Source organism: Equus przewalskii, chromosome 14 (assembly GCF_037783145.1).
Source record: "Equus przewalskii isolate Varuska chromosome 14, EquPr2, whole genome shotgun sequence".
Lineage (NCBI taxonomy): Eukaryota > Metazoa > Chordata > Mammalia > Perissodactyla > Equidae > Equus > Equus przewalskii.
The window spans coordinates 67,042,027-67,066,832 of NC_091844.1; the positions used below are offsets into that span (position 1 = coordinate 67,042,027).

The 24,806-nt window shown below is 51.4% G+C and overlaps 1 protein-coding gene across 7 annotated transcripts in view; it reads right to left on the minus strand.

Annotated features, from left to right (window-relative positions):
• Positions 1-24,806, minus strand: part of TOGARAM2 (TOG array regulator of axonemal microtubules 2) — a 63,703-nt gene that overhangs the window by 10,930 nt on the left and 27,967 nt on the right. For 3 of the 7 annotated variants that reach the window (XM_070572954.1, XM_070572953.1, XM_008517370.2), the window contains 12 exons: positions 23,255-23,301; positions 20,775-20,941; positions 18,119-18,269; positions 17,731-17,895; positions 14,882-15,035; positions 14,076-14,181; positions 13,024-13,259; positions 10,775-10,933; positions 5,239-5,356; positions 4,768-4,862; positions 2,968-3,160; positions 1,834-2,050 (listed from right to left, as the gene is read on the minus strand). In XM_070572954.1, the coding sequence (XP_070429055.1) occupies positions 1,834-2,050; positions 2,968-3,160; positions 4,768-4,862; positions 5,239-5,356; positions 10,775-10,933; positions 13,024-13,259; positions 14,076-14,181; positions 14,882-15,035; positions 17,731-17,895; positions 18,119-18,269; positions 20,775-20,941; positions 23,255-23,301 (1,808 nt within the window). Of the gene's footprint in view, positions 1-1,833; positions 2,051-2,967; positions 3,161-4,184; positions 4,257-4,767; positions 4,863-5,238; positions 5,357-10,774; positions 10,934-13,023; positions 13,260-14,075; positions 14,182-14,881; positions 15,036-17,730; positions 17,896-18,118; positions 18,270-20,774; positions 20,942-23,254; positions 23,302-24,806 lie in introns of all 7 variants that reach the window. The other 4 variants (XM_070572952.1, XM_070572951.1, XR_011526146.1 and 1 more) reach the window with 3 other exon arrangements.

The window sequence follows — 24,806 nt, forward strand, 5'->3', positions numbered from 1 at the left end:
AGCTGAGGGACCAGAGGGGGCCGTGTCCCAGGAGGAAGGAGAACTATAGGCATCTTCTTGTAAGCTGCAACCTGCCTCTAGGTGTGGGCAGATCACAAAAGCAGGCCATCTCCAGGCCTGCTTTCCAGGGTGTCCAGCCCAGGTGGGTACAACAGGGCCCCAAGTAGAGGGGTCCTGAGTCTTGGAACAACGTGAGACAGCAGATTCTGGAGCCCAAAGCCCCAGAGCTCCAGCATACTCAAGGAGGCCGGCGCAACGGCACGAAGGGGACCTGAAACTCCTGGAGAGGGAAGAGTTAAAAGCTCTCTCCCAGACAAGGGTGTTTATCCTCTTCAAATATCTAAGGACTATTTTGCTTGGTGCAGGTTTTCCCAATAAATCCAGGGCCACTGGTGATTTACCAAGAGCCTTGGTTACTGGCAACAGCAATCTCACTTACCCAGAGCCGCACTGAGAACAAGCCGTCATTTAGAGCTGGATTTATATTGTTTGTTCTACAGCAACACACTCAGCAAATCATAAATCCCCTCTGAGATGAAGAGAGGAAATTGACAATATTTATGAACTCAAGAGGCGGAGAAGGGCCTGACCAGGCCTTTGATTTGTAACTGAAACTTCTCCTAGAGGCTCCAGCCAAGGACACAGCTGCCGTCCCAGCCCCAGGCAGCTGGGCTCAGGCCAGGGTACAGGGATGGGGAGGAGGGATGTGTGCCAGGCGGTGTTTTCAGCCTCACCATGGGGAAGCTCTGTGCATCCTAAAGGCAGGACGCTGCTCTGTGCTCATTGGTCCATACGGTGACAAGGCAAGCAAGGGCGGGTCTCAGATCATAAGTTTCTCATGTTGAGGCAAGACTGGTTTGTGAAAACTCATGGTTCTACTGGTCTGGACATAAGTCTACTCATGTACTACATTCTCACTCACACCTGAGGTTTTGAACTTGCACTTCAGTCTATGTACTAGATACAGCAAATATCACTTCCTCATCATCTATGAAAGGAATGGAGAACAGAAGTAGATGCACCAAAAATTCCACCTAACGTTCAAGAACCAAGGTGTGATGCTGCAAAGCACATGAGGATCTGAGGAGCTCTTGCCTTTCCTGATGTCTCCCCCATAGCTCCCTCCTTTTTTTCTTTTCATTCCTCCCCCAATCTCCACTCCATGCTCACTCCCCACTCCTCACCCCAAATCCCTTCCACCCCAAGCCCTGGCCCCAAACAATCTTCCTAAAAGGGAACTCTCATCCATCCAATGCTCAAAAAAGACAATGGGGTCCTGGCCAGACTCCTGTGCCAGACAATCAAGGTAGCCAGCCCATTAGCCTTGTCCTCTCCAACAGGCTGGCCCTGCGGTCTCCCCAGCATCCTGCCTGATCCCCATACAAGCCACATCCACTGCTACCATCTCTGCAACTGAAAAAATTGCTGACAACTCTTCCCCAGTCCTTCCTGGCAATCCTGACCTGTTTTTCCGTCAGTGCCCTGTTGGCTCACTCACCATGGTGCTGTGTCACCCTGGGTGAGTCATCTCTGTCACATGTACTATGAGGAGGAAAGACTAGATCATCTCCACATCTCCTCCACTTCTTACCATCTAAGACACATGGGTCAATGTGACGTGGAAAAGCCTGCAAACCAAGAACCTCAGAGGCCCTGGGCTGCCGACCCCTGCCCTATGCAGCCTCTCAGGTAACCTTCAGCCTGACAGCCAACCAGTGCCTTTCACTGCGCTGCTGAGTCCCAGGCAGGAAGGGTGGGCCCACGCTAGGGAAGAACTAGGAAGGGAGCCAGCTGCCTCCCAGTGCCAAGAGAGGGCCGCGGCGGGAGGCTCACCCAGACTCTCAATCATTGCATCCAGGGCAGTCGCCGCGGCAGCGTAAATCCCTGAGTTCTTGGAGTTGAGGTTGTCTGCAACAGCGACGATGATGGAGAGCAGCATAGGTTGTAAGCTCTCTTTCAGGAGGGGAATCATCTTGGCGAGGGACTCCAGAGCCCATTGGTTCACTTTCTTGTTGGAATCCTGAAGCCTTGGGGTGAAAGCATCAAAGACCTATTGAGGGAACAGAAACCAAGAGCCCATGGGAACCCAGGCTGGGCAGGAGTCCCACAGATCAACCATCCATCCTGGGCAAGGATTCCTCCTGCGTTGTGACAGGGGTCATCCAACCTATGCCCAAATATTCCCAATGATGAAGAGCTCCCCTCTCAAAAGAGGAGGGGGTAAGAGGGAGGAATGAGCACATATTGGGCACCCATTGTGTGCACAGCCCTAGAGTATCATGCTGGATACTCTGCCCTCTCTGTTTCGTGAGGTGATCTTAACAACCCGAGAGGCAGGTGTTCTCATGCTCACTTCACATTAAAAACAAAAGAAAACAAAAGAAAAACGGAGGCTGAAAGAGGTTAAATGACTTGCCCCAGATCACACAGCTAGTAAGAAATTTGGATGGAAACCCAGGTTTGCTGACTTTAAGCCTGTGTCTTGACTACTCTGCTATGTGGCTTGACTGTCAGCAGCCTCGCTCCTGGAAGGAGCAGACATCTGCCCTGCTTCCAGCCTGTGAAAGGCCTGTGCCCGCTCCTAACCTGCCTGTCCAGCCATACTGACCCAGTTGTCTTGTCAACCACACGCTCTGCCTCCCAAACAAAATGTGCATAGCTAGACCAGGAGCGGCCCCCAGCCCCAGCATCTTCCACCTCTGCCCTCCTCCCCATAAATCTGCTAGAGGGGCGAGAGATGCCCAGGACATCCCTGAGCCATCTCTGGCAGAGGCAGTGCCCTCGCCCCTTTGGCCACTTCCCAGTAGTCTTGTGGCATTACCAAGGCAACTGGACAGCAAGTGCTGGTTGGGCTCCCTTTACCCTGAGGGGTCTGACACAAGGTCTAACCCTGTTCCGAGTTTTCCAAACTGAAGTTGCACCCCCAGGGACAGACAGGCAGGAAGGCAGCCGTGGGGCAGTGCTCACCTGGACCAGGTTGGCGGTGATGAGCTCTGGCTTGGCCTTGCAGTGCTCCAGGAGCCGTCCCACACCTTCCATCCGTGACTGGTACTCCTTGGCCTCCAGCAGCCGTGTCAGCTCCCGCAGCTGCTCTACCATCTCCAAGCCACCTCGCATGGAGGAGCGCAGCCCAGCCAGCCGCGGGCCATTGGAACTGAGCCTATGTGGAAGGAGCATCTGATCCAGGCAGCCCCAAGGGGTGGGCACATCTCTTGTCCCATGCCCCCTCACACAGACAGGTGGGCCTGAGACGGGAGTGTCACCTGCAGCTTAGCCCACCCCCAGCTTCTTCACTTGCTGCTTGGGAACACTGGCCCTGGGGACTCTGGAATTCCCTTTTCCTCAGGGTTGCCTAGAGGAATATGGAATACGGCTGCCTAGAGCCCCATCCCCTTGTCAGGGGGCAGGGCTCTCTCTTCCTGCCTTTTTTTCTCTTTTCAGAAGACATGTGAAACATAGGAGAAAAAGCTTGCAGTGAGGAAGTAGGGAATCCACAAAAAGATCTAGGAGTAGGGAAGATCCTGCTAGGTGCCTGCATCTTGACCCCTGGTTGTCCAGGACCTGCTCACACTCCTCTAGTAACTAGGGAAATGTTAAGAAGCACTGTTCTCTTGTGCCAGGATCACATGCCCGTTGTGTCCCCCTGGCCCCTTCCAACCAGCATGAGGGCAGATCGACACAGAAATCCTATCCCCCAACCTAGCTCAGAGCCTGGGTCTATGAGCTCATGCCCTACACCTGGGTCCCACACCACAGAGCCCAAACATCATTCATTCTGTCCTTCATTCCCACATTCCACGCTCTTTGCCAACTGAGCGCCAAGAGCTGTGCTGGGCACCGAGAACAATGAGATGAGAGACACAGTCTCTGCTCTAAGGCACTCACAAACCAATGGGAGAAGGGTAAGTCAAGGGGCTGAGAGAGGACTGAAGAACAGGGGCAACTTGTCCACCCGGAGGACATGGGGACACAGAGTGTCAGAGACAGAGCTTCTGAAAGAGGGTGACGGGTGATCCCAATTTTACAAAATAAACAGGCACATTCTAGGTTCAGATGGCACAGCACAAGGCAAAGGCACAGCATGAGCAAAGGCTCAGTAGGTAGAGAGTGCATGGAGAGGCAGGGAACGGGAGTCGCCCTGGTCTAGCTGAGAGAGGCTGCATGGGAGAGAGGCAGGAAGTTACCCTTGAAGAGGTGGGGGCGGGGAGTTCCGTGGGTGCCCTGCTAAGGAGTTCAGATGTGGACCTCCAGGGACACTGTGGAAGAGTTTTAAGTTTTAGGCACAGGAGCGACCATCAGATTCTGGCTTGGTTTCAAGCTCCGAGCTGCCCCCATCCAGCCCCTCAGCCCATTCCTTCTCATCTGCCTTGGTCCCAGCTCTGTATCTAAATTAGTCCCAGGCTGGCCTCTCTGATGGTGAAAGGATCTGCTGCCTTAAGTGAGCGGAGAAACACTGAGCTCACACAGTTAGCCTGACCAACAACATGCCCCACCTGTACCAGTGGAATGGCACCCACTCAGGCGAGACTGCAGGAACCCACTTCCACTGGCAGATGCTCCAGATCCCGGCATTTGGTCTCTCCAGATTTGGGTGGGGGAACACATTCCAGAAATGAATGTTCATTCATGAGTTCTGCAGACGCAACTAGGTCTCAGCTGTAGCCCAGACCCACACGCCCTCCCAGAGCCACTCCTGGCCCACAGCAAGCAGAACATCTCTGTCACAGTCTTGGAGGTGGAGCCCCAGAGAGACAAGAGCAGCCATACCCGAGCTCGCCGGGCAGCCCATTCTCACACACCACCAGGCTCCTTGACACCTTGCGGCCCTTGGCAGATGGAAGGTCCTCACCATCTTCTAGTCCCTTGAAAAATACACACAGAAGATGAGCCAAAATGGGTGGCCTCTGGGGACCTGCCAGACACTCCAGCCTAGATCATAACAAGAGAAATCTCTACTCCCTCCTGGGAGAGCTTCAGAGCCTTCCAGAGCAGTGGTAGTAGGGTCAGGGGTCAAGATCCCCATTTAACAGATGAAGGCGCAGAGGCCCAGGGATGCTTGAGCGACACAGGTAGTGAGGGGCAGAACCAGGTCGAGCACAGGGGGAAGGAGATCCCACCTGTCAGGAGTCAAGGAGGAAATGAAAGCCTCTGGTACACGCTCCCCCCTCCCCGAGTGGAGCAAGGGCTGCCAGGCTCAGCTGTGACCCCACCCAGACCCACCCACACCTCGCCACTCACCCGCTGTTTAATGGCTGCCATGACCTTCCGCAAGTCGTGAGATGGGAGGGACTGCTTCAGAAACGCATCAAACTTCGTGTTGGACATCAAGATATTCACCATCTTCCGGCCATAAAACCTGCCATGGGAGAAAGAGCAAGCTGAAGAAACAGCCACAGAAATGCATCAAAAACATACCTTGCATAAAGCTTTACATAATTTTTCCAATTATGGTAAGAGAGTTTTTAATACTTTTTCTAATTAGGACAGTAATACCTACCTAGTTAAAAACTAGATTCATAAAAGAATAAACATCATCCATAATCCCAAGAGAAATCCACTATTAAATTTTTACATATTTTCTTTTAGTCTTTTTTCAATGCATTTACATTTTAGTTGATATCAGAATGTATATACAACTTTCACCCAGCTTTTTTCACTTTATCATTAATTATCTTCCCATGTCATCCTTTTTAATGGCTACATAATATTCTGTTTGGTGGCTATTCCAAAATGTACTTCACTTTTTTCTAGCATGGGACATTTAGAAGTCTGAGGAAGGGTACAGGGGGCAGTATAGGAGGGAGTGGTCAACTCTATCTGGTGAACAGTGGTGGTCTAGGGAGGGAATCAAGGAGGGCTTCATAGAAGAGGTGACCCTTGGGTTGGAACTCAAAAGATGAGTAGGAGTTCACAAGTGGGACAGGATTAGGGAGTAAGTGAGAGGATGGAGGCCATTCCAGGGTCCATAAGACAGGCTGACATGTCAGCAGGCATGTGCTTGGAGAATAGGGGGCAGGGACTGGACGCAGGAAGAGAATAGGCTGGAGAGGAAGGTAGGACCCTGTTTAGGGAGACGTGAATGAGTTGGGCTTTAACATGTAGACAATGGGAAGCTGAGGAAGGATCAGATGTGCGCTATAGTCAAAATGTCTCTGGTGGCAGTGTGGAGAATGGATCTTTGGGGACAAGCAAGGGGCCAGGGGACCTGTTAGGAGGCCATCATAATAGTCCTGGCACGAGACGATGAAAGCCTGAAACACAGCAGTAGAGTGGGGACAGGAAGGGGTGCTCGGATCCAAGAGCTGCTAAGGAGGTTGTAACTGCAGGACTTGGTGGCTGACTGGAGGTGGAGCACGAAGCATCTAGAACGATCATATTTCACCCAACCTAAGACTCCACTGATTATAAAATGAACATAGTTTATTTTCCACTTAGGAAAAATATAAAAAGAAAACACTGGCAACTTCAACTGCCTTCAATGACCCTGCCCCATGTGTGAAGGCAGCCCTTTGACATGTTATCTCAGAAACAAAGGTAACAACCCACAAATCTATGGACAGCTGATTTTCAACAAAGAAGCCAAAAATTGAGAAAGGAAAGTCTCTTCAATAATTGGTGTTGGGAAAACTGGACTGCCACACGCAAAAGAATGAAAGTAGACCATTATCTTACACCACACACAAAAAATTAACTCAAAATGGATTAAAGACTTGAATGTAAGACCTGAAACCATAAAACTTCTAGAAGAAAACACAGGCAGTGCACTCTGTTTTCAAGTACTATGTCTGTCTGGGCAAGAGAAACAATAGAAAAAATTTAAAAATGAGACTACATCAAACTTAAAAGCTTCTGCATAGCAAAGGAAATCATTAACAAAACGAAAAGACAACCTAACAATTCGGAAGAAGATATTTGCAAACAATATATCTGATAAGGGCTTAATATTCAAAATATATAAAGAACTCACACATCTCAACAACAAAAAAACTAACAACCCAGTTAGAAAATGGACAAAAGATCTGAACAGACATTTCTCCAAAGAAGATATACAGATGGCCAACAGACATATGAAAAAATGTTCAACATCACTATTTATCAGGGAAACGCAAATCAAAACTACAATGAGATATCACCTCACTCCCATCAGAATGGCTATAATTAACAAGACAGGAAATAATCAGCGTTGGAGAGGATGTGGAGAAAAGGGAACTCTTGCACACTGCTGGTGAGAGTGCAAACTGGTGCAGCCACTATGGAAAACAACATGGAGACTTCTCAAAAAATTAAGAATAGAACTACCATACCATCCAGCTATTCCATTGCTGGATATTTATCCAAGGAACATGAAAACACGAATGCATAAAGATACATGCACCCCTATGTTTACTGCAGCGTTATTCACAACTGAATGTAAACCAAGACTTGGAGGCAACATAGGTGCCCATCAAGGGACGAATGGATAAAGAAGATGTGGCATATATACACAATGGAATACTACTCAGCCATAAGAAATGATGAAATAGGCCATTTGTAACAACATGGATGGACATTGAGGGTACTTTACTAAGTGAAATAAGTCAGAAGGCAAAAGTCAAATACCGTATGATCTCACTCATAAGTAAAAGACAAAAACAACAACAATCACATAGAGACAGAGATTGGATCCGTGCTTACCAGAGGGGAAGTGGGGAGGGAGGAGGGCGACAGGGGTGATTAGACACATGTGTGTGGTGATGGATTGTAATTGGTCTTTGAGTGGTCAACATGACGTAATCTACACAGAAAACAAAATATAATGATGTACACCTGAAATTTATATAATGTTATAAACCAATGTTACTGTAATAAAAAAAGAAAAAAGAAATTCAAAAAAGAGAAAAAAGTACAAATCTTACTTTAAAGAAAAAAAAGAAACAGAGGTAATGTTACTTGTGGGTATTGTCCTTCCTTAGGTTGGGAAAGCACTTGGTGGTTGCTTTGCAACAAAATGTGGAATTTCAGTCATTCCTTCAATGATGAATATTTGCATTATTATCTAATTTATGCCCCATCACTCTATTTCCATGCCTTTTCTCATACACAATAACTTTTCATTTCAATGCCAAATAATAGTGTAATATTTCTAAGACATTTTAAGCAGCAATTAAACTCAACAATTCTCCACAGAGCATCCACAGTGACTTCTTAAAATAAACATAAAAGGCTAACAAGCAAAGAGAAGCTCATGGTGTAGTTCCTACAATGCAAACTTTAATTCAAAGGTTTATACTCTGAGCAACCATGACCAAGTTTGCAAACATGCAGATAGTAAAATCCTCATCATAACTGCTGCCTGGCCAACAGCAACTGTGAGATGCCTCTGACTGTAAGATAGTAAAAGCTGGGGGGAAATATGTGTCTTAGAATGGATGAAGTATGAAATTCCCCATATGTATCTTAGACAACTCAGTAAATAATAGCTACTGTTAACAATAGAAGGAACACAGCCAGAGAAGCAGGCTTGGGAGAAGGTAATGAGTTCATTTAGGGACACTGCACAGAAGATGACAGTGGAACATCCCGGTGATGGTCCTGTAGAAAGAGATAGGGGACTGATGCTCAGAGAAGGGTTGGTCTGGAGGGAGACACTGGGAAGCACCAGAGTCTGCTGTGACTGGAACCATGGGAAGTGATGAGACCCCTTAGGGAAAGTCTCATGACTCTCCGAGGGCAGGCAGGGTGGACAAATGGCCACAGAGGGATGGGGAGAACCAGGGAGTGCAGTGCCATGGAAACCGGGAAGCAGAGGGTTCCCAGAAAGAAAATGAAGCGTAGCCAACGCCATCCAGTGTGAGAGAGGGGTCAGAATGGAGAGGAATATTAGATGTGGAGAGAGGTTCGATCTCGATTTCCATCCCCCACCAACAATTCAAAACCAACAAAGCAAACCCTCTGCTTCCTCCCCCAATATTCCTCATCTTGGTAAATGGCACTATCATTCATCCAGTTGTTCAGTTTAAAAGTTGAGTCATCTTTGATTCCTCTTTGAAAGCCTCACCACCCACACCCTGTTGGCTGTGCCTTCAGATATACCCCAATCCGCCCCCTTCTCTCCCTGCTGCTAGCCTCCAGCACCTCTCGCCTGGACTGTGGGGCAGCCATCTACCTGGTGTCCCTCCTCCATCCTGGCCCCTCTCCCCACTAGCAATCCTCCAATGAGTGGCCAGAGGGATTTTATTTTTTAAATCAAAAGAATTAAAAAAAAGGCTAGCAAGCATATAAAGAAACATTCAAACTCATTAGTAATCAGGAAAAAATGCACTCTGAGACAACAATGAGCTGGCACTTTACCCATTATATCAATAAAAATTAGAAATCCAGAGACTGCAAGGTGGTGAGGATGTAGGCACTTCGGGCACTGCAGGAGGGGGGCAGCAGGCAGGAGGGGACAGAGGGGAACAGCATGCAGGAGGGGGCAGAGAGGAACAGCACACAGGAGGGGGACAGAGTGGCATGGCATGCAGGAGGGGGCAGAGGGGAAAAGCATGCAGGAGGGGGACAGAGAGACATGGCATGCAGGAGGGCGGCATGCAGGAGAGCTCCCGGCAATGCCTGGGCTGCTTAAGTGGACATGTGCCCCTGACCACAGCCCTGCTCCTGGGCATACTCCCAAAGACATTCTCCCTGGGCTCCACCAGGGCACATAGGAAGATGTTACATGCACACTGTTGCAGTGAGGAGGCTGGGAAGAAAAGCATGCCTTGCATCACTCCAGGCTGCACCCTCAGACCATCCATGTGAAGGCATCGCTTGGGATGCTGTACTGCTATGGTGATGATATGCAGTGAACTGAGCACTGTGATTAACTGAACCCCAACCCTTTGAAGATAATCCATCAAATGTTATCACTGTCCTGCTTAAACCATCTAATACTTCCTCATGCTCCTACTAAACAATCTTCCGATGTCTTCTAATCACATGCAAACCAAAATCCCAACTCCCAACCATGGCCTGGGAGGTCCTCCCCAGCCTAGCCCTGCCCACTCTCTGCCTCACTGCCTGCCACTCCCCCTCACTCACGATGCTCCACAAGCCCAGCCTTTCTCTTCCTTGAACACAAGCTTATTCCCATCCTGGGTGCCTTGGCACCATTTTCTTTGCCTGGGACGCTCACACCCCAGACCCTCAAAGAGCTGGCTCCTACTAGCCAATCAGTTGTCAACTCAAATGTCACTCTTTAGAAAAATCTCTCCCGACTCTCGGTGTACAGGAGCCCCCATCCCATTCTCCATCACATTTTGGGTTTTCTTCTATATCCATAATCTATATCTAAAATTATCATTATTTGTTTATTATCCATTAACCCTGACCACCAGGTAAACTCCAAGACAGCAGGGGACCTAATTTTTCTTATTCACTTCTGTACCCATAATAATGACAAGAATGCTTATTGAATATCTCTTGAAAAAAATGAATGAATGGTCTTGCAGAGAATGGAGCTGGGGTGGGACAGGAACAAGAGCAAGACTGCAAGGCTAGCGAGGGAATGGAATGTGAGGAAGTGGAGGCGGGGAGTCTGACCATTCCCTGACCAGGCCTGGCTAAGCCGGTGGAGAGAGAGGGCATGGCAGCTGTGAGGAAAGGACACAGTCCCTCCATCTGTCCTTTCGACTGTGCCTCCACATGATCCCAGGGAAGCTGAGCTGCACAGGCCAGGGCCCTCAGGGCTGGCTGTTTGCCTTATCTGCTCTGGGCTGGCTGGGTCAGCAGCCTCAGGCCCCTGGCCCTGCCTTACCTGGTGTCCTGGTTGGAGTCCTGGGCCAGCCTCACCAGGTTGTGCACCAGTATGTCTGTGCTGTCCCTGGTGCCTGAGAGAAGCTTCTCGGCGCCTATCTGCTCCAGGACAGTCGAGAGGTGCTCGGCAGTGCATTTCCGGACTAAGGGGTTTCGGTGGCTGAAAGGAAACACAATCACCGTTAAGGGCTCAGTCAAGGAATGAGGTGTGGGGGTCCTCACACTAGCACACATGGACCTACAACTGCGCATCCATGATTCACGCCGCAGTGGGCTCCAAATTCTGTCCATGTGGGCTAAAGGGACTCTTCAAGGAAAGTGCAATCATTTCCTGACGAGAGAAACAAGGACGAGGACAGCAACAAGGGGGAGGGAATAATGGTGCTGTGAAGCCACGTGATGTTCCCTTCCACACCATGTGCCTACGGTTCTCTGTGCCCTCCTGAGTTCTTAACCTGCCTTTGTCTAAATGCTCTTGCCCATCCTTTCCCCACCTACAAAGATCCTACCTCTGCCTTCCCCAGCCTCCCAGGCAGAACTGGATGCTCCCTGGGGGTAGCACTGTCCTGCTCCACTGGGCGGTACAGTTGCATCCCCGTGACTCCCCAGCCAGGCTGGGAGCTCCTGGGAGTGGACACCCAGCGCCCTCTCAGTCACATCCCCAGTGCCCAGCTGACACTTAGTGGGAGCTTACTGCACACTGCACAGTCGTTGAGCTGAATTGAGATGGGGGGATGGGGAATTTGGTAACCGTAACAAGGGGAACCTGAATTCTTATAAAAGAAACCCATCGGGATGTGACCTCTTTTTTTTTCACCCTTTTCAAGCAGACTCTAGATGTCCTCAGTCCACTAGGTGACACTAATGCCTTTTTCCCCCAAGGTCCCATCGCAGTGGAACACAAAGAGAGACTTCTGGGCTTTCCCTACTCAGTGTGGTCCATAGGCCAGCACTGTTAGTATCTGAATCAGAATCTGCATTTTAGCAAGATCCCCAGGAATTCAAATGCACAGCTCTGTTCCAGGCTCCCCTGAGCACCTGCCCCTGGTTCGTGCTGACGATGCTCAATTGCCCCAGTTTGTAGTGAGTGTACCCTCTGCGCCAGGCACTGTGGCCAGCACCTTCCATCCCTTATCTCCCATCAACTCCATAAGCTACTATGACTGTCATTTTGCAGGTGAAGAGGCTGAGGCAAAGGAAGGAATCCAGGAAAAAGTACAATTAATTTCCCCCATGTTAATGTCAGCGACAGTAAGCACTGAATACATGTTAGTAGAGGCAGGCACTGTCCTAAGTACTCTTTCATGAATCAATTCATTTACTCCTCACAACAATTTTATCATCCCCATTTTACAGATAGGGAAACTGAGGCAAAGAGAAGTTAAGTCACAGTCTAGGATATGAACCCAGGCAATGTGGCTCCAGAGCCCCTCACCCTTTACACTGGGCTGTGGTGCCATCAGCAAAGGCCTGCTGACTTCTACAACGCCCTGGGTTCCGTCTGAGAAGGCTCCTAGCCCAAGTGTCATGACTGGCTTTTTGGAGTTGAGAGTTGTCTACCTTGTGGGAGAAAGGGCTTGGAAAACGCTTTTGGTTTTGCTTTTGGTTTGGGTTTGTACTTAAGGGAAAAGCAAATCTGGGGCAGAAAGGCTCCAAGAGCAGCCAGCCCCTCCCCCTCCCCAGGAGAAGGTCCAGTGATGCCAAGTAAAGTATGAGATGCTGTGCCTTGCTCTCCTCACCGCCCAGATTTCATCAGAATGAAACATCCTCCCCTGGGAGGGGGCTGGAGCTCCTTAGGCACAGGGCTCAGGCTGCAGAGGCAGCCCAGTCTCCCCAGGACATTACCACAGCCAGTATGAGCTCCCCAGTCTTGAGCAGAACAGCACCTCTCCCCTTCCAGCTGGGGCTCAGGGCTGCCCTGAGCTCACTTCATTATCCCCAGCCTGGCCCATGAGAGGTGGGAGGAAGCCCACCAGGAAGCAGGGGTCTTCTTTCCCCAGCTAAATGCATGAGGCATTCACTTGAAGCCTGAGGTGGGCCCATCCTTCACCCTGACTCTCTGACCCTTCACCTGATCCTCTGACATCCTGAAGGACCCTGCTACAGCCTCAATTTCTGCCTCCCTCCCTCCCTGTGTCTTTCCATCCTTCCTTCCCGCGCCCCCATCTCCCTCCCCCTCTCCCTGGGCCTCTCCTCTTGCCTCATCTTCCCAGACCACCCTCACCCCTCAGACAACGGGCCTCCACGTACTAGACGCCCGCCGAGGTGAGGGCCACCAGGGATCGGGCAGGGGTCACGTTCTCCACCATGGCCCCCAGGGACCGGTTGGCTGCTCTCTGGATGAACTCGCTGGTGTTCCCCATCTTCTGGAGCAGGCAGCGGGCGATCTCCTCAGCCTCCTGGTCCATACTTTTCTTCAAGGCCCGGAAGAGGTCTCCCAGGGTGCTGATGGCCAGGCGAGACACCTTGGAGCGGAGGTTGGTGACCTTGGAGAGAGACAGGAGAGGGAGCCTCCTGGGCTGCTGGACCCTGACAACGGTTCCAGAACATACCAAGAATGGGGCACTGCACCACCCCTCCCGCCGCCTCCACCCTCACCCAAGGCCTAGGCCTCACCAGGCTGGAAAGGGAAATCCTACAGCAGCTCTGAGCAAAATAGTCCCATATTTTAAAAATACTATTATTGTTGTTACCATCATAATTGCTAATTCCACTATTATCACTATCATCTGAAATTCGTACAACACTTAGTCTTCAAAACACTTTTGCAAATAATGTCCAATTTGATCTTCACAAGGTCCCCCAGCTGAGACAGTCCATCCCCAAGGGAGGGACATGGCCTCCACACGTGATAAGATGCATCTTACTGCCCCTTTGGGTCCAGCCTTGGCCAAGCCCCAGCCCCATGGGAGAAAGGCCTTGGGAAATGCTACAACTGCCTTGAAGTTGGAGATCGGGCCCAGAACACTCCATCCCTCCTCTGACATTTTGAGTACAGAGGACAACGCAGGGCTGTGACAAATGGGCATACAAGACTGATTGTTTCAATACCCAGAGATTAGACGTCAGGAAACCCAGGTGTCAGTTCCTCGATCAGAAATGGATGGCTACCTCCCATCTCAGCGGCTGAGGGCTGAGAAGTAAGCAGGGGATGCCCATGTTCCGGGAGTCCCTCCGTGGCTGCTGTGTGACCAGCACTGAGCAGCAGCACCGGTGAAGAGGGACTGGCTTGGGCAGAGGGGTTTGGGGGGTGGGGGAGTGCGTGCAAGTGCACAGTACGCAGACTGTCTGGGAGGCCTCACCTCCCCACTCACGGCCAAGGACACGTCATGCAACCTCCCGGCGAGGACCTCTGAGTGACAGGCGGCCAGGCGCTGGATGCTCACCAGGCCCTTCTCCTTCATCTTCCTGAGAAGCAAGTCCAGACTCTGTCACAAGCAGGTGGGAGGGAGGAGCCCCCTCCCTCTGCAGACCACGGGCACCCATGTCACCACCCCTCCCAGCACCACTGCAGGTTGGGATTTGATGGCCTCGAAGGTAGGGTTTCCTGATGGAACACCCAGGCTGAAATCCTAAAGTCCCGAAAAAGCCATTTTAAGGGACCTCTGGCTCACCCAGACCAGGATGGAAACCCACCCCCAGAACTCCAACCCACGCCTGACACAAAACCAGCACCTTCAAGAGAAGGTGCTTGAACATGAGGACTGAAGAGAGAGAGGGCTTCCGGAAAGTGTTCTGGACCACAAGTCGCTCATCACTCAGCTCATGACTAAGATTGTGTGTCCTGCCAGGGCAGTGGGAGGAACACTGGGAGCAGATTAAGCTTGATTTAGAGAAATAAAAGCCTGTGACCTTAAGGAAGTGTTGTGGAGTCAAATTTAATACTTGCCACACCTGGCTCTGGTGTGCCATAGAGCAGAGCACAGGGCTGCTTGGAAGTCCCAGGGCAGACACAGGAGGCGAGACTCACATGCACACACACGCACACATGCACTCCCTCTTCCATGGGACCAGGACCTGGCAGCAGGGGAGGAGGGCAGCTGGGGGCAGGAGCTATTCTGCCGCTCTCCCCCAGCGACAGCACACAAATGGGACGGTGTCTCCTCACCAGTCACTGCTGTCGAGGCACTGGAGGGCATCCATCAACCCCACCTCTGGGTTCGAGAAGGGCCTCAACTCCTTAAAGGCTCGAAGATGCGCCTCCTCCTCCTCCTCTTCCCATTCAGGAGACCCCAGCGTCAGCACCGCAGGTAACGAGTTAGCTGTACTCACAGAAAGAGGAAAGGAAGAGGACAGTTTCACCAGGAGGACAGGAGGGGAGGGGCACGCAGGGACAAGGGGCTGGGGGTGCTGAGAAGCCAGTGCCTGGCCTTCATTCACCAGGGAGCCTCTTTACCTCCTGTTGACTTTCTCCATTCCTGCCATTGCCAACCTGATTATTAGAAACAAACTGGCCTGTGATATACAGCTTAATGTCATGTGGCCAAGCCCATGAAACCAGTGATTCACCCCCAATCCTGCCCTATCTGTGGTTGGGGTGAGACCCACAGGTTTGTCAAGGATGACTCCCTACTCTCTTTGGTGGTGTTCTAACCTCGTTCCCCGCCAGGAGCCCGTGTTATCAGCTTCTCCTCCTTCCCCCCACTCTCCATCCTTTTGTGAAGTTGCTCGTGGGCAGGGAAGTGGTCCAAAGGCAGCTGGCCGGAGGAAGCAGAGGACAGTGAAAGCACCCCAAAGGCAATGTAGCTAACCAGCACCCACGTGGTCAAGATGTGGCCACCATTGCAGGGACTGACAATAAGCAGGAATGTTGTTTAAAAATCAGATCACGTTTTCTATGCTCTCCTTCGTTGGGGACAGATACTAGAATCATAAAATCCCAGAAGAACAGGAAGGAAGTTTAGAGCCATCTATTAGGTCCCATGCCTGAGTCACAGAGTTGAGGCATCAGAGGCCCAGAAAGGCTGGGGTCCCCAGCTGCAGTCCCCCAGCTCCTCTATCAGCAGAGCCAGGACAAAGGAGGTCACCAGCATTCTCTCTGCCACCTCTCACCTCCTGGCTAGTGTTCTTCAGAGGTTCATCTCCACTGGCATGATTTTCACTGTGGCATATCCAGGAGTTCCAATCGGAGTAGAGGGGCTATACTTCACTTAAGGCCAAGACACAAAGACCTCATTCCTGGACCCTCTTCTCAGCTCTGCCAGTGGATCATGAGTCATTAGCTAAAGTCTTAGTCCCTATGGGGCACCATCACCTTGAGTGACCTTGGGTGACCTTGGGTCTCTGGGTCTCAATTCTGCTGTCTATAAAATAAGTGGGGTGGGTTAGACAGATCAATATTTCCCAAGTATCAACCATTCGATTAATACTTTCATGATTTTTATCATATCTTTTAATTACCTATACTTTTATCCTTAATAGGTTTTGGGGTTGGTTTTTTTTTTAAGACTGGCCCTGAGGGGCCGGCCCAGTGGTGCAGTGGTTAAGTTCACACGTTCCGCTTCTCAGCAGCCCAGGGTTCACCAGTTCGGATCCCAGGTGTGGACATGGCACCGCTTGGCACACTATGATGTGGTAGGCGTCCCACGTATAAAGTAGAGGAAGATGGGCACAGATGTTAGCTCAGGGCCTGGCTTCCTCAGCAAAAAAGAGGAGGACTGGCAGTAGTTAGCTCAGGGCTAATCTTCCTAAAAAAAAAAAAAAAAAGACTGGCCCTGAGCTAACATCTGTTGCCAATATTTTTTTTCTTCTTCTTCTTCTCCCCAAAGCCCCCCAGTACATAGTTGTATATTCTAGTTGTAGGTCCTTCTGGTTGTGCTGTGTGGGACGCTGCCTCAGCCTGGCTTGATGAGCTGTGCTAGGTCCATGCCCAGGATCCTAAGTGGCAAAACCCTGGGCCACCGAGGAGCGCACAAACTTAACTACTCACCATGGGGCCGGCCTCCATACTTTTATTTATATAGTATTTTTCTTCAAATCAATCATATATCAAATCCTAAATAAGTTTATTTTAAAGGGAAATTTGTGTCACTACCATAATTGGTAAACTAATACTACTTGTCACAGAACATGATAAATATTGACAGTAAAAATAAAATGTTGTAAACTCTAGCTATAAAAATTACAGCCAACTTCTGATGTCTTTGAGCCAGAAAGGTCTCTTTCTTTGAAAAGGAAATTTGCAAGTCTTAGAGAGGTACTAAAGACCAGCACCAAATTAAGACTTTCTGCTTGATGGAAGCAAAAGGACAGACAGACAATTGAAAAGGGTGGTGAATCAATATTATTTCTGGCACCAAAATGATGCTCTATTCTACCATCATGGTCCCGCTTAAAGAAACTCTGAACCTGGCTGGTTGTTTTCAAATGTTCTTTAGCAGCAAATTGTTTTCAAAGGAAATCTCATGTGGACGCCTAGTATAAAAAAGGTGAGGCGAAATAGGCGCTCCTCTGGTAGAATGGGGACAGAGCACCCCCTTGTCCCTTAGCACCTTCCTGAGTGTCCTGTAGAATGTTTGGATCCTGGGATCCCGGGCTGAAACCAGCCCTGACATTTTATGAGACAAGATGCAGGAAACCAAGGTCTTCCCAGAACCCTCTCTTGCCCTTCCTGGTGTTTCTACCTACTTCCATGGATGCTGTTTCCCAGCATCTGTGGTCCTGGTGCACAGGCGTGCCCTCTAGGACATCTCACGCAGGCTGGGCACACTCGCCCAGCCATCCACAATTCCAGCTGCAATTCCCTGGGTCCCCAACCAGGCTCATAGATGCTTTTGACTCCCAGACACTGTTCCTCTTTCTCTGGCAAGGTGACAACACCCTAGGGTGCCCCTTACTCTAACATGGGCAATGGGAAGAAGCAGAACAGCTGAGGTCACCTTTGCCACACCCCAAAGAATCCCAAGGCAGCACAACCAGAGGGACACGTGCTCCCTGTCCATGGGATCTGGGCCCCACCTGAAGCATGCCGGGCGAAGCTGGGCTCCTGCTTGCTGACAGGGATGCTGGGCAGTGAGGCCCGGTTGGCCCTCTTCCTCAGGATGACGCCGATGTTGTTTCTGCGTGGGCTGCTCAGCCCAGTGGGCACAGACAGGGTCCCGCTGCCCCGGAGGGGAAGGAGGCCTGTGGAGGCAGAGAAAGTTCTAGACGGAGCTAACCCTGCCTGTCCCCCAAACCCAGTGTCCTCCTCTGGAAATGGGCTCATGAGCAGACTATGAGAGGTAGACAGCTCACGGTCCAGCCCCAGGGTGGGGAGGGTGGGGAGTTGTGGATATTTTCTCTCTTCACAAAAGTGTTTGCCAAGAAATTCCCTGGCCTGAGGGAATCCCGCCTCAGCCCCCAGTACCTTCCTTCATCAAGGTCCTCCGGGGGCCCAGGCTCTGGGAAGCAAGCTCCCTCTCCCTCTCCGGGTCCTTCACCCTCCGGAACAACTCCATCTCCTTCATCTGCTTCAGCCGCATCTTCTCCTGGGCAGACTTAGAGATGGTGACCTGGATCTGGTGCAAGGTCAAGTCAAACTCCATTACCCTTGGGGACCCAACTGTGCTTTCTATACCTTCATTCATTCAATCATCACAAGTATGAGTGGCTCCTTTGTGCCAATCGCTGTTCCGTGAGTGAACAAAATGACAACGGCCTTGCTCCCAAAGAGCTTTCCTGGAGGGGGAGACAGCAAACAGACCAGTCTCTAATGTCAGGCAATAAGAGCCTAAGGAAAGTAATGGACAGATGGGGACAGGGCTTCTGTTTTAGGTAGGAAGGCCCAGGGGGACTCTCTGAGGAGACGAAATTTAAGCAGAAGCATAAATGAAGTGAGGGAGCAGGCTGTGCAGATTTCTAGGAGAGAAGTGTTCTAAGCGAGAGAGCGGGCAATGCAAAGGCCCTGAGGCTGGAGTGTGCTGGGCGTGGTTGGGAGCAGGGAGGAGAACCCTGGCTGGAGCACCCTGAGTCAGAGGATGGTAGAACATGGAGGGGGGTGCACGAAGTAGAGCCATAGCACGCTGGGCCCTGTGGTCCATGGTGAGGATTTGGGCTTTTCCTCTGAAGGACACAGCAAGCCACTGGAGGTTTTGAGCAGAAGAATGACATGATCTGACTTTCTTCTTTTTTTTCTTTTTTTTTGGTGGGGGGATTCTCTGTGTTGTTTTTTATAGCTTTTTATTTTGAAATAACTTAAGACTGACAAGAAGTTGCAAAAATAGAACCAAGAGTTCCCATGTGGTGGGGCTTGGACTAGAATAACAGGAATGGGGATGGTAGAATGGCCAGATTCTGAACACATTTCAAAAGCAGAGCCCACCGCTTTTGCTGATAATATGAGATGTGGGATGAGAGAGAAAGAAGAGGCAAGGAGGGGTCTAAGATTTTGGGCTGGAGCAGCTGAAGGCTGGAGTTGCTTTTTACCGCCGTTCACTGAGCGGGGATGCTGGGAAAAGAGGAGGTTTTGGAGGTGAGCATTCAATAGTTGAGTTTTGCACAAGGTAAGTTTGAACTGTAAATATCTGAATGAAGATGTTGAGCATCAGTTAATATATATATATAGATCATATAATTTAACTGCTACTGGAGTCGGGGAAGGTCTGGGCTGGAAAGGGAAATTTGGGAGTCCTCAGCATGTAGATGGTGCTTAATGCCATGACCGGATCAGTTCACAGGGGGTCAGTATAAATAGACAAGAGGCCAGAGGTCTGAGCTCGGGTACCTCCAGCATGGAGAGGTCAGGAAGATGAGGAGGAGCCAGCAAAGAGGGCCTGGGAAGGAGCTCACTTTGATGTAGGCAGAGAACCAAGAAAAAACCACCCCCTCACCTCCATCCCTAGGAGGGGGTTTCAAGAAGGATGAGCCAGAAAAGCTGCTGACGGGGCAAGTTAGAAGAGGACTGAAAGGCGCTGTACACGGGAAGGTGACAGCCATCGGTGACCTCAAGGCGGGCAGTTTCAGGGGGGAGGTGGGGACTAAGGCCCACCCGAGTGGAGTCAGGAGAGAATGAGGCAGTTCTGTTTTCTTAAAATGAAAGAAATAGCAGAAAGCTAAGATCCTGACAGGCGTGATCCAGTGTCAAGGAGAATATTGTCGACCAAGAGCAGGAACAAATGCTGGAGTTGGGGTATTAGATGGAGTGAATCAGAACAGGAGAAGGTGGTAAGGGACTGGGATGCTTGAAATTGAGATGACAGTGGGAGTGAAGGGACTGTCAGTGCCACGGTCTACGGTACGACCATGGGAGCCAGCGGCTCAGGTGGGGTGGGGGGTGAGATCATTTCATGGCACTGAATTATTCTTCCTTTGTTTCACGTTCTGTTGCCCTCATTGGAGTGGGAGCACTGTGGTGCCTGCACCTTATCACCATCATCGCTGGACCCTAGTCCTAACATAGCAGTACACGCACATAGCAGGCCTTCAGGATAAGTTTATTGCACTTTTACATCTCCGCTTAAAAGAATGAGCACGGTCCCCCAAAGTAGCGACTCTCCAAGTTCTGCTAAATCCATCAAGCCTAGGATCTGGATGAATCATCTGGACCAAGGTCACCTTAGAAGTGCAAGGTATTTGTCAGCCTGTCAAGCACAGCCTTTGGCAGATCTGCCTCTGAGTCAGCGGCCTCTCGGTTGCTATCTTGGGTGTTGGTTCAAATTACTCAGCTTGGTTCACCTAAGCCCCTCTGTGCTCTCCCCCACATCCTGCTTCCTTCCGAGCCACGTGTGACCTCCTTCTGCCCTCCCTTCCTCCCTCATCCCTGCCCCTCAGCTCCTGTTGTACTCTTCCCTTCCCCTAGTTTCCCACCCACATCCTTCTCCTCTCTCTTGTTTTTCATCCTTTCTTCAGCCCTCACCCCAAACCCACCTGCACGTTCTAGCCTTCACTACTAGGGGCAGCTGCCTTGGGGCTCTTCCTTGCTTTCCTCAAGCTGGTCCCACATTTGTATATTTCAGAAACATGCTTGTGTTCAGCCAGTGGTCCACTCAGACTCTGACTTCCTCCTCCCCTTGCTTTCCAGATACCTTGGTGCTGCTTTCCTTCTGGTCCTCTTCTTTTAGCAAGGGGTGGGCTTCTTTGGCATGGCTGAAGGAGAAGGCTGTCAGCGTAGGAGCAGACTGAGATGAAGGCAGGGCAGGCTTCTCAGGGGCTGTAGACCTGCCCCTGATGGGCAAGGCCAAAGGCTTTGGCTCTGGGGAGTCAAGAATAAGAATGGAGCTGAGGACACCCAGCACCCTGCAGCAGCAGCTGCCCCTTCGGGCTGCCGCTGAGCTCTGGTCAGTGTAACACTTTACTGCCTAAGCCCTCCACCCTCAATTCTTCTGCCCAATGCTTCCTTGATGGAGGAAGACACAAGTTAAATTTACTCTACAGAGCAGCATTGGCAGGCATAGAAGAGCTGCCCAAGGGCCAACAACCTCCTCCTTTCATTCATTCATCCATCCATCCATCTATCCATCCATCCATCCATCCAACTGCACACCTTAGTCTAAGGAGAGGGAGGAATGAGGCTGGGCAGGAAACAGGGGCAGATCAGTTATCTAAGAGGTATAAGATAGCTCCTGAGAATAGAAGTCTCTACTACCTGGGAGGCGTGTACCTCAGGAAGAGAAAAAATAAAATGAGCCCAGTGGCCATTTTATACCAGCACGGACCCATCTGAGACTGTGACACAGCATGAAGGGGCCAGAGAACTCACTATGCTAGTCCCATCCTGTCATTTCACAGGGAAAGCTGAGAGCCAGCAACCTTCAGATTCCCTTGTGATTGATAAAACACACATTCACTTCCAAATGACATCAAATCCACAGTATCTCTTTGTCATTCTGTATTTTCCCAATCAAATGATGTTAAAAGGACATTTCCTATCTTGGAGGCAGGGTCGGGGCAGGTTCATTAGCTCTTTTAATGAAAGAAGTGTTAACCTGGTTCTCCTGCTCACAAAGTCTGCAGCTCACTGTCCTTGGGTGAAACTGCAGATCTGAGGCCCAGTGGGATGGGGGCCACCTGCCTGAGGCTGAGACAGGAGCAGGGCTCCCAGGTCACTGCCGACCCCTGCTGGACCCATGCCTTCTGCCAAGGATCCCTCTGCTGGGTGCAGGAGGTGCTCAAAGACGTGGGAGACGGATTGAGGGCCAAGAAGGAGGGATGAAGGCTCCATGTGCCCAGAAGTAAGAGGCAGGGCAGAGGGCACAGGTGTCCAGGTGCCAGCTGACCAGGGCAAGGACTGCAGAAATGCCACCAGATTTGCGGAAGCTTCAGACAATACCACATGAGACCCTAGCATATGCTAGGAGGGTTACATGCATTGGGCAACATTAGCCCTAGCTGACAGCTGGAGGCTTAAGAGCCCTTTAAGGACTTCATATTTTGTATCCCCCTCCTCACCCACACCTCTAGGAGACACCTTGGAAAGCCTTGTCTGGGCAACCTGGCCCCTGCCCCCAAGCCCCTGGGGACCTGGTTCTCAAGCTGCAAGCTGGTGAGGCAGACGAGGGAGTAGTTTTGGAGTGGGATCTCCTGGCCCAAACCCCCAAGCCAGCATTCTCAGGGTTAGCTCTAAAGGGACACTCCAGGGGCCAGGGATGCTCCAGGGAGCGACAGGAGAAGCAGCCGCCTGCGAGGTTTCTGTGCCCGGCCTGCCTCTCGGGCCCAGCTGCACAGCCTGAGCCTGGGGCCTCTTGGGCAACAGCCTCCTTTCCACCACCTGCCCCACCTGCTGAGCGGATTACCAAGTGACCTGCCAGGAAGCTGGACTGGGAGTCCCCGCCTCCTGCCGGTCAGCACAGCAGCTGCCTCCAACCCCCACGGCCTGCGGCCAGGCTCAGGGTACTCTGCCCAGGTCCCCTCACCCAACCTGCCCAGGGCTCAGCTTCCATCTCTCCCCAGAGTTAGGGCATCAGGCTGGAGAGCCCCCTCCTCCCTCTCCTAAAGCCTCTGTGCACCTCGTCCTCCTGCCGGCCCGCCCGACCTCGCTTCCAGCCTGGTTGGCGCTATTCCCCTGACACCAAAACCTTCCAGGACCAGCTGACTAAAGGGTTTGTGGGATGTGGTTTAATTTCTTACTCGGTCTGGTGAGGAACACTCTCCTCTACTTGCTGAAACAGCGCAGGGGCAGCCGCATGATGTGTCAAAAGTGCCGGCTTTGGAGCCGTGCGGACCTGTGCAAATGTGACAGGCCTGCCTTCCCCATTGTGAGACCAGGAAGAGGGGCCGGCTCACTGAGCCTCAGTGCACCCCTTCTTCTGTCAAACGGGGCCAGCGCCTTCTCTCTCAGCTGGGACGTCGTGCAGCTACAGGTGCTGGTGCATGGCGACACGCCAGGCACAGAGCAGGGGCCGCCCCGCTGCATGGCACCGGGCAACTTCAGCCTCCCTGTTCATGAAATGAGGTGTTCGGGTACAAGAGCTCTCAGATATCCTCTGGCCCCAATTCTGATCCCATGACCCAGCCCAGGAACCAGGGAGTCGAAAAGCAAGCAGGGATGCGCATGGAGAGTACATACCCAGAGACTGAGGGGTCTTCTCCCGAGGCCCACTCTCCTGAACCAATCTTAAAAGAATGGGAGAAAAAAAGGCACCATGAGTGATGGCAAGCAAGAGCTCCTGCTGTGAGGAACCGGCACAGGTGGCTCAAGGAGGGGGTGATGGCCAAAATGGCAAAATGGGGGACACAGCAGATGGGGCTGTGGGTGGCCCTGTAAGAGGCTCTTGGCCAGGAGTTCAAAGCTGCAGTGGATGCAGCTCCTTCCGCAAACTCAAGGGCAGGCTGAGCAGCAGGCCAGACCCAGCCAGGCTGGGTGTCCACACACAGCTCTGAGCCCCATTTTCTGGCTGTACAGCCCACTGATTCCCCAGGAAGCAGCCTCCACATGGAAACTGCTCAGTCTTTTTTAAGAAGATTAGCCCTGAGCTAACTGCTGCAAATCCTCCTCTTTTCACTGAGGAAGGCTGACCCTGAGCTAACATCTGTGCCTATCTTCCTCTACTCTATATGTGGGACACGTACCACAGCATCGTGCGCCAAGCGGTGCCATGTCTGCACCCGGGATCCGAACCGGGCCACCCCGGGCCGCTGAAGTGGAACGTGCGCACTTAACCGCTGCACCACCGGGCTGGCCCTGGAAACCGCTCAGTCTTAAAGGAAGCCCAGGCCCCTGCTGTGCCCTCAGGAGAGCAGCTACAGCTGATGGGGTAAATCTCCCAGCTCAGAGCAGACTGAGCTCAAGTCCTCCAAACTGCCCAGCCCTGTGAGAGCTCAGAGACCCCTAAATTCCTCCTCCTCATGATAGTCATCCCCATCCCCCTGCCCCCTGGGTCTAGAGGGATTGACCCTCTTTGCTGCTGGTAGGAAATCCCCACTCTTGTATTCTAGAAACTCAATCCCAAACTCCCCACAGGAAGGGAAGACAGGGCATGTCCCGCACTGGTTTTAACTTTTTAAATAGGCAGCACCATTTACTCATTCAACAGATATTTGTTGAATACCTCCTCTGTGCCAAGCATGGTTCTAGACACCAGGAATAGAGCACCAATAAGATATACAACAATTGCTGCCTCATGGGGCTTACAGGCCCATAAATACCAGTTATGCATTATCCAATGTGGATTTTCCCTTCTCAGTGGAAATGCACAGACATCAGAACTGCTGGGGGCCTGACAGGGTAACAAGCCACAACAAAAGGACTGGGACACAACGTCCTGTGCTCTAGCCTCAGAGGATTCACTCAGCAAAATGACCCAGGCCGCGGTGGCTGGAGGCCAGGCAGCAGGAGGGCCCACTTCAGTGCCTGCCCAGTCCAGGGGACTCCTGTCTGAGGAGACTGAGGGCTCAGGGGGATCCTAGGTCCACAAGAGGAGAAGAGCTTCAGGCTGGGCCTGGACCCTGGAACAGGCAAAGCCTCTCGGATCTCGACCCACATGGAGGGCTTGTATGAACGGGAATTAGCAGGTAAATACCCTTGGGCACCCAGCCTAGGGACCCCACCCACCAGGTCTTTGCCATTGGGACCTACCACTGCCCAACTGCTCTAACAGGGTTGGGGGGCAGGAAGCGGA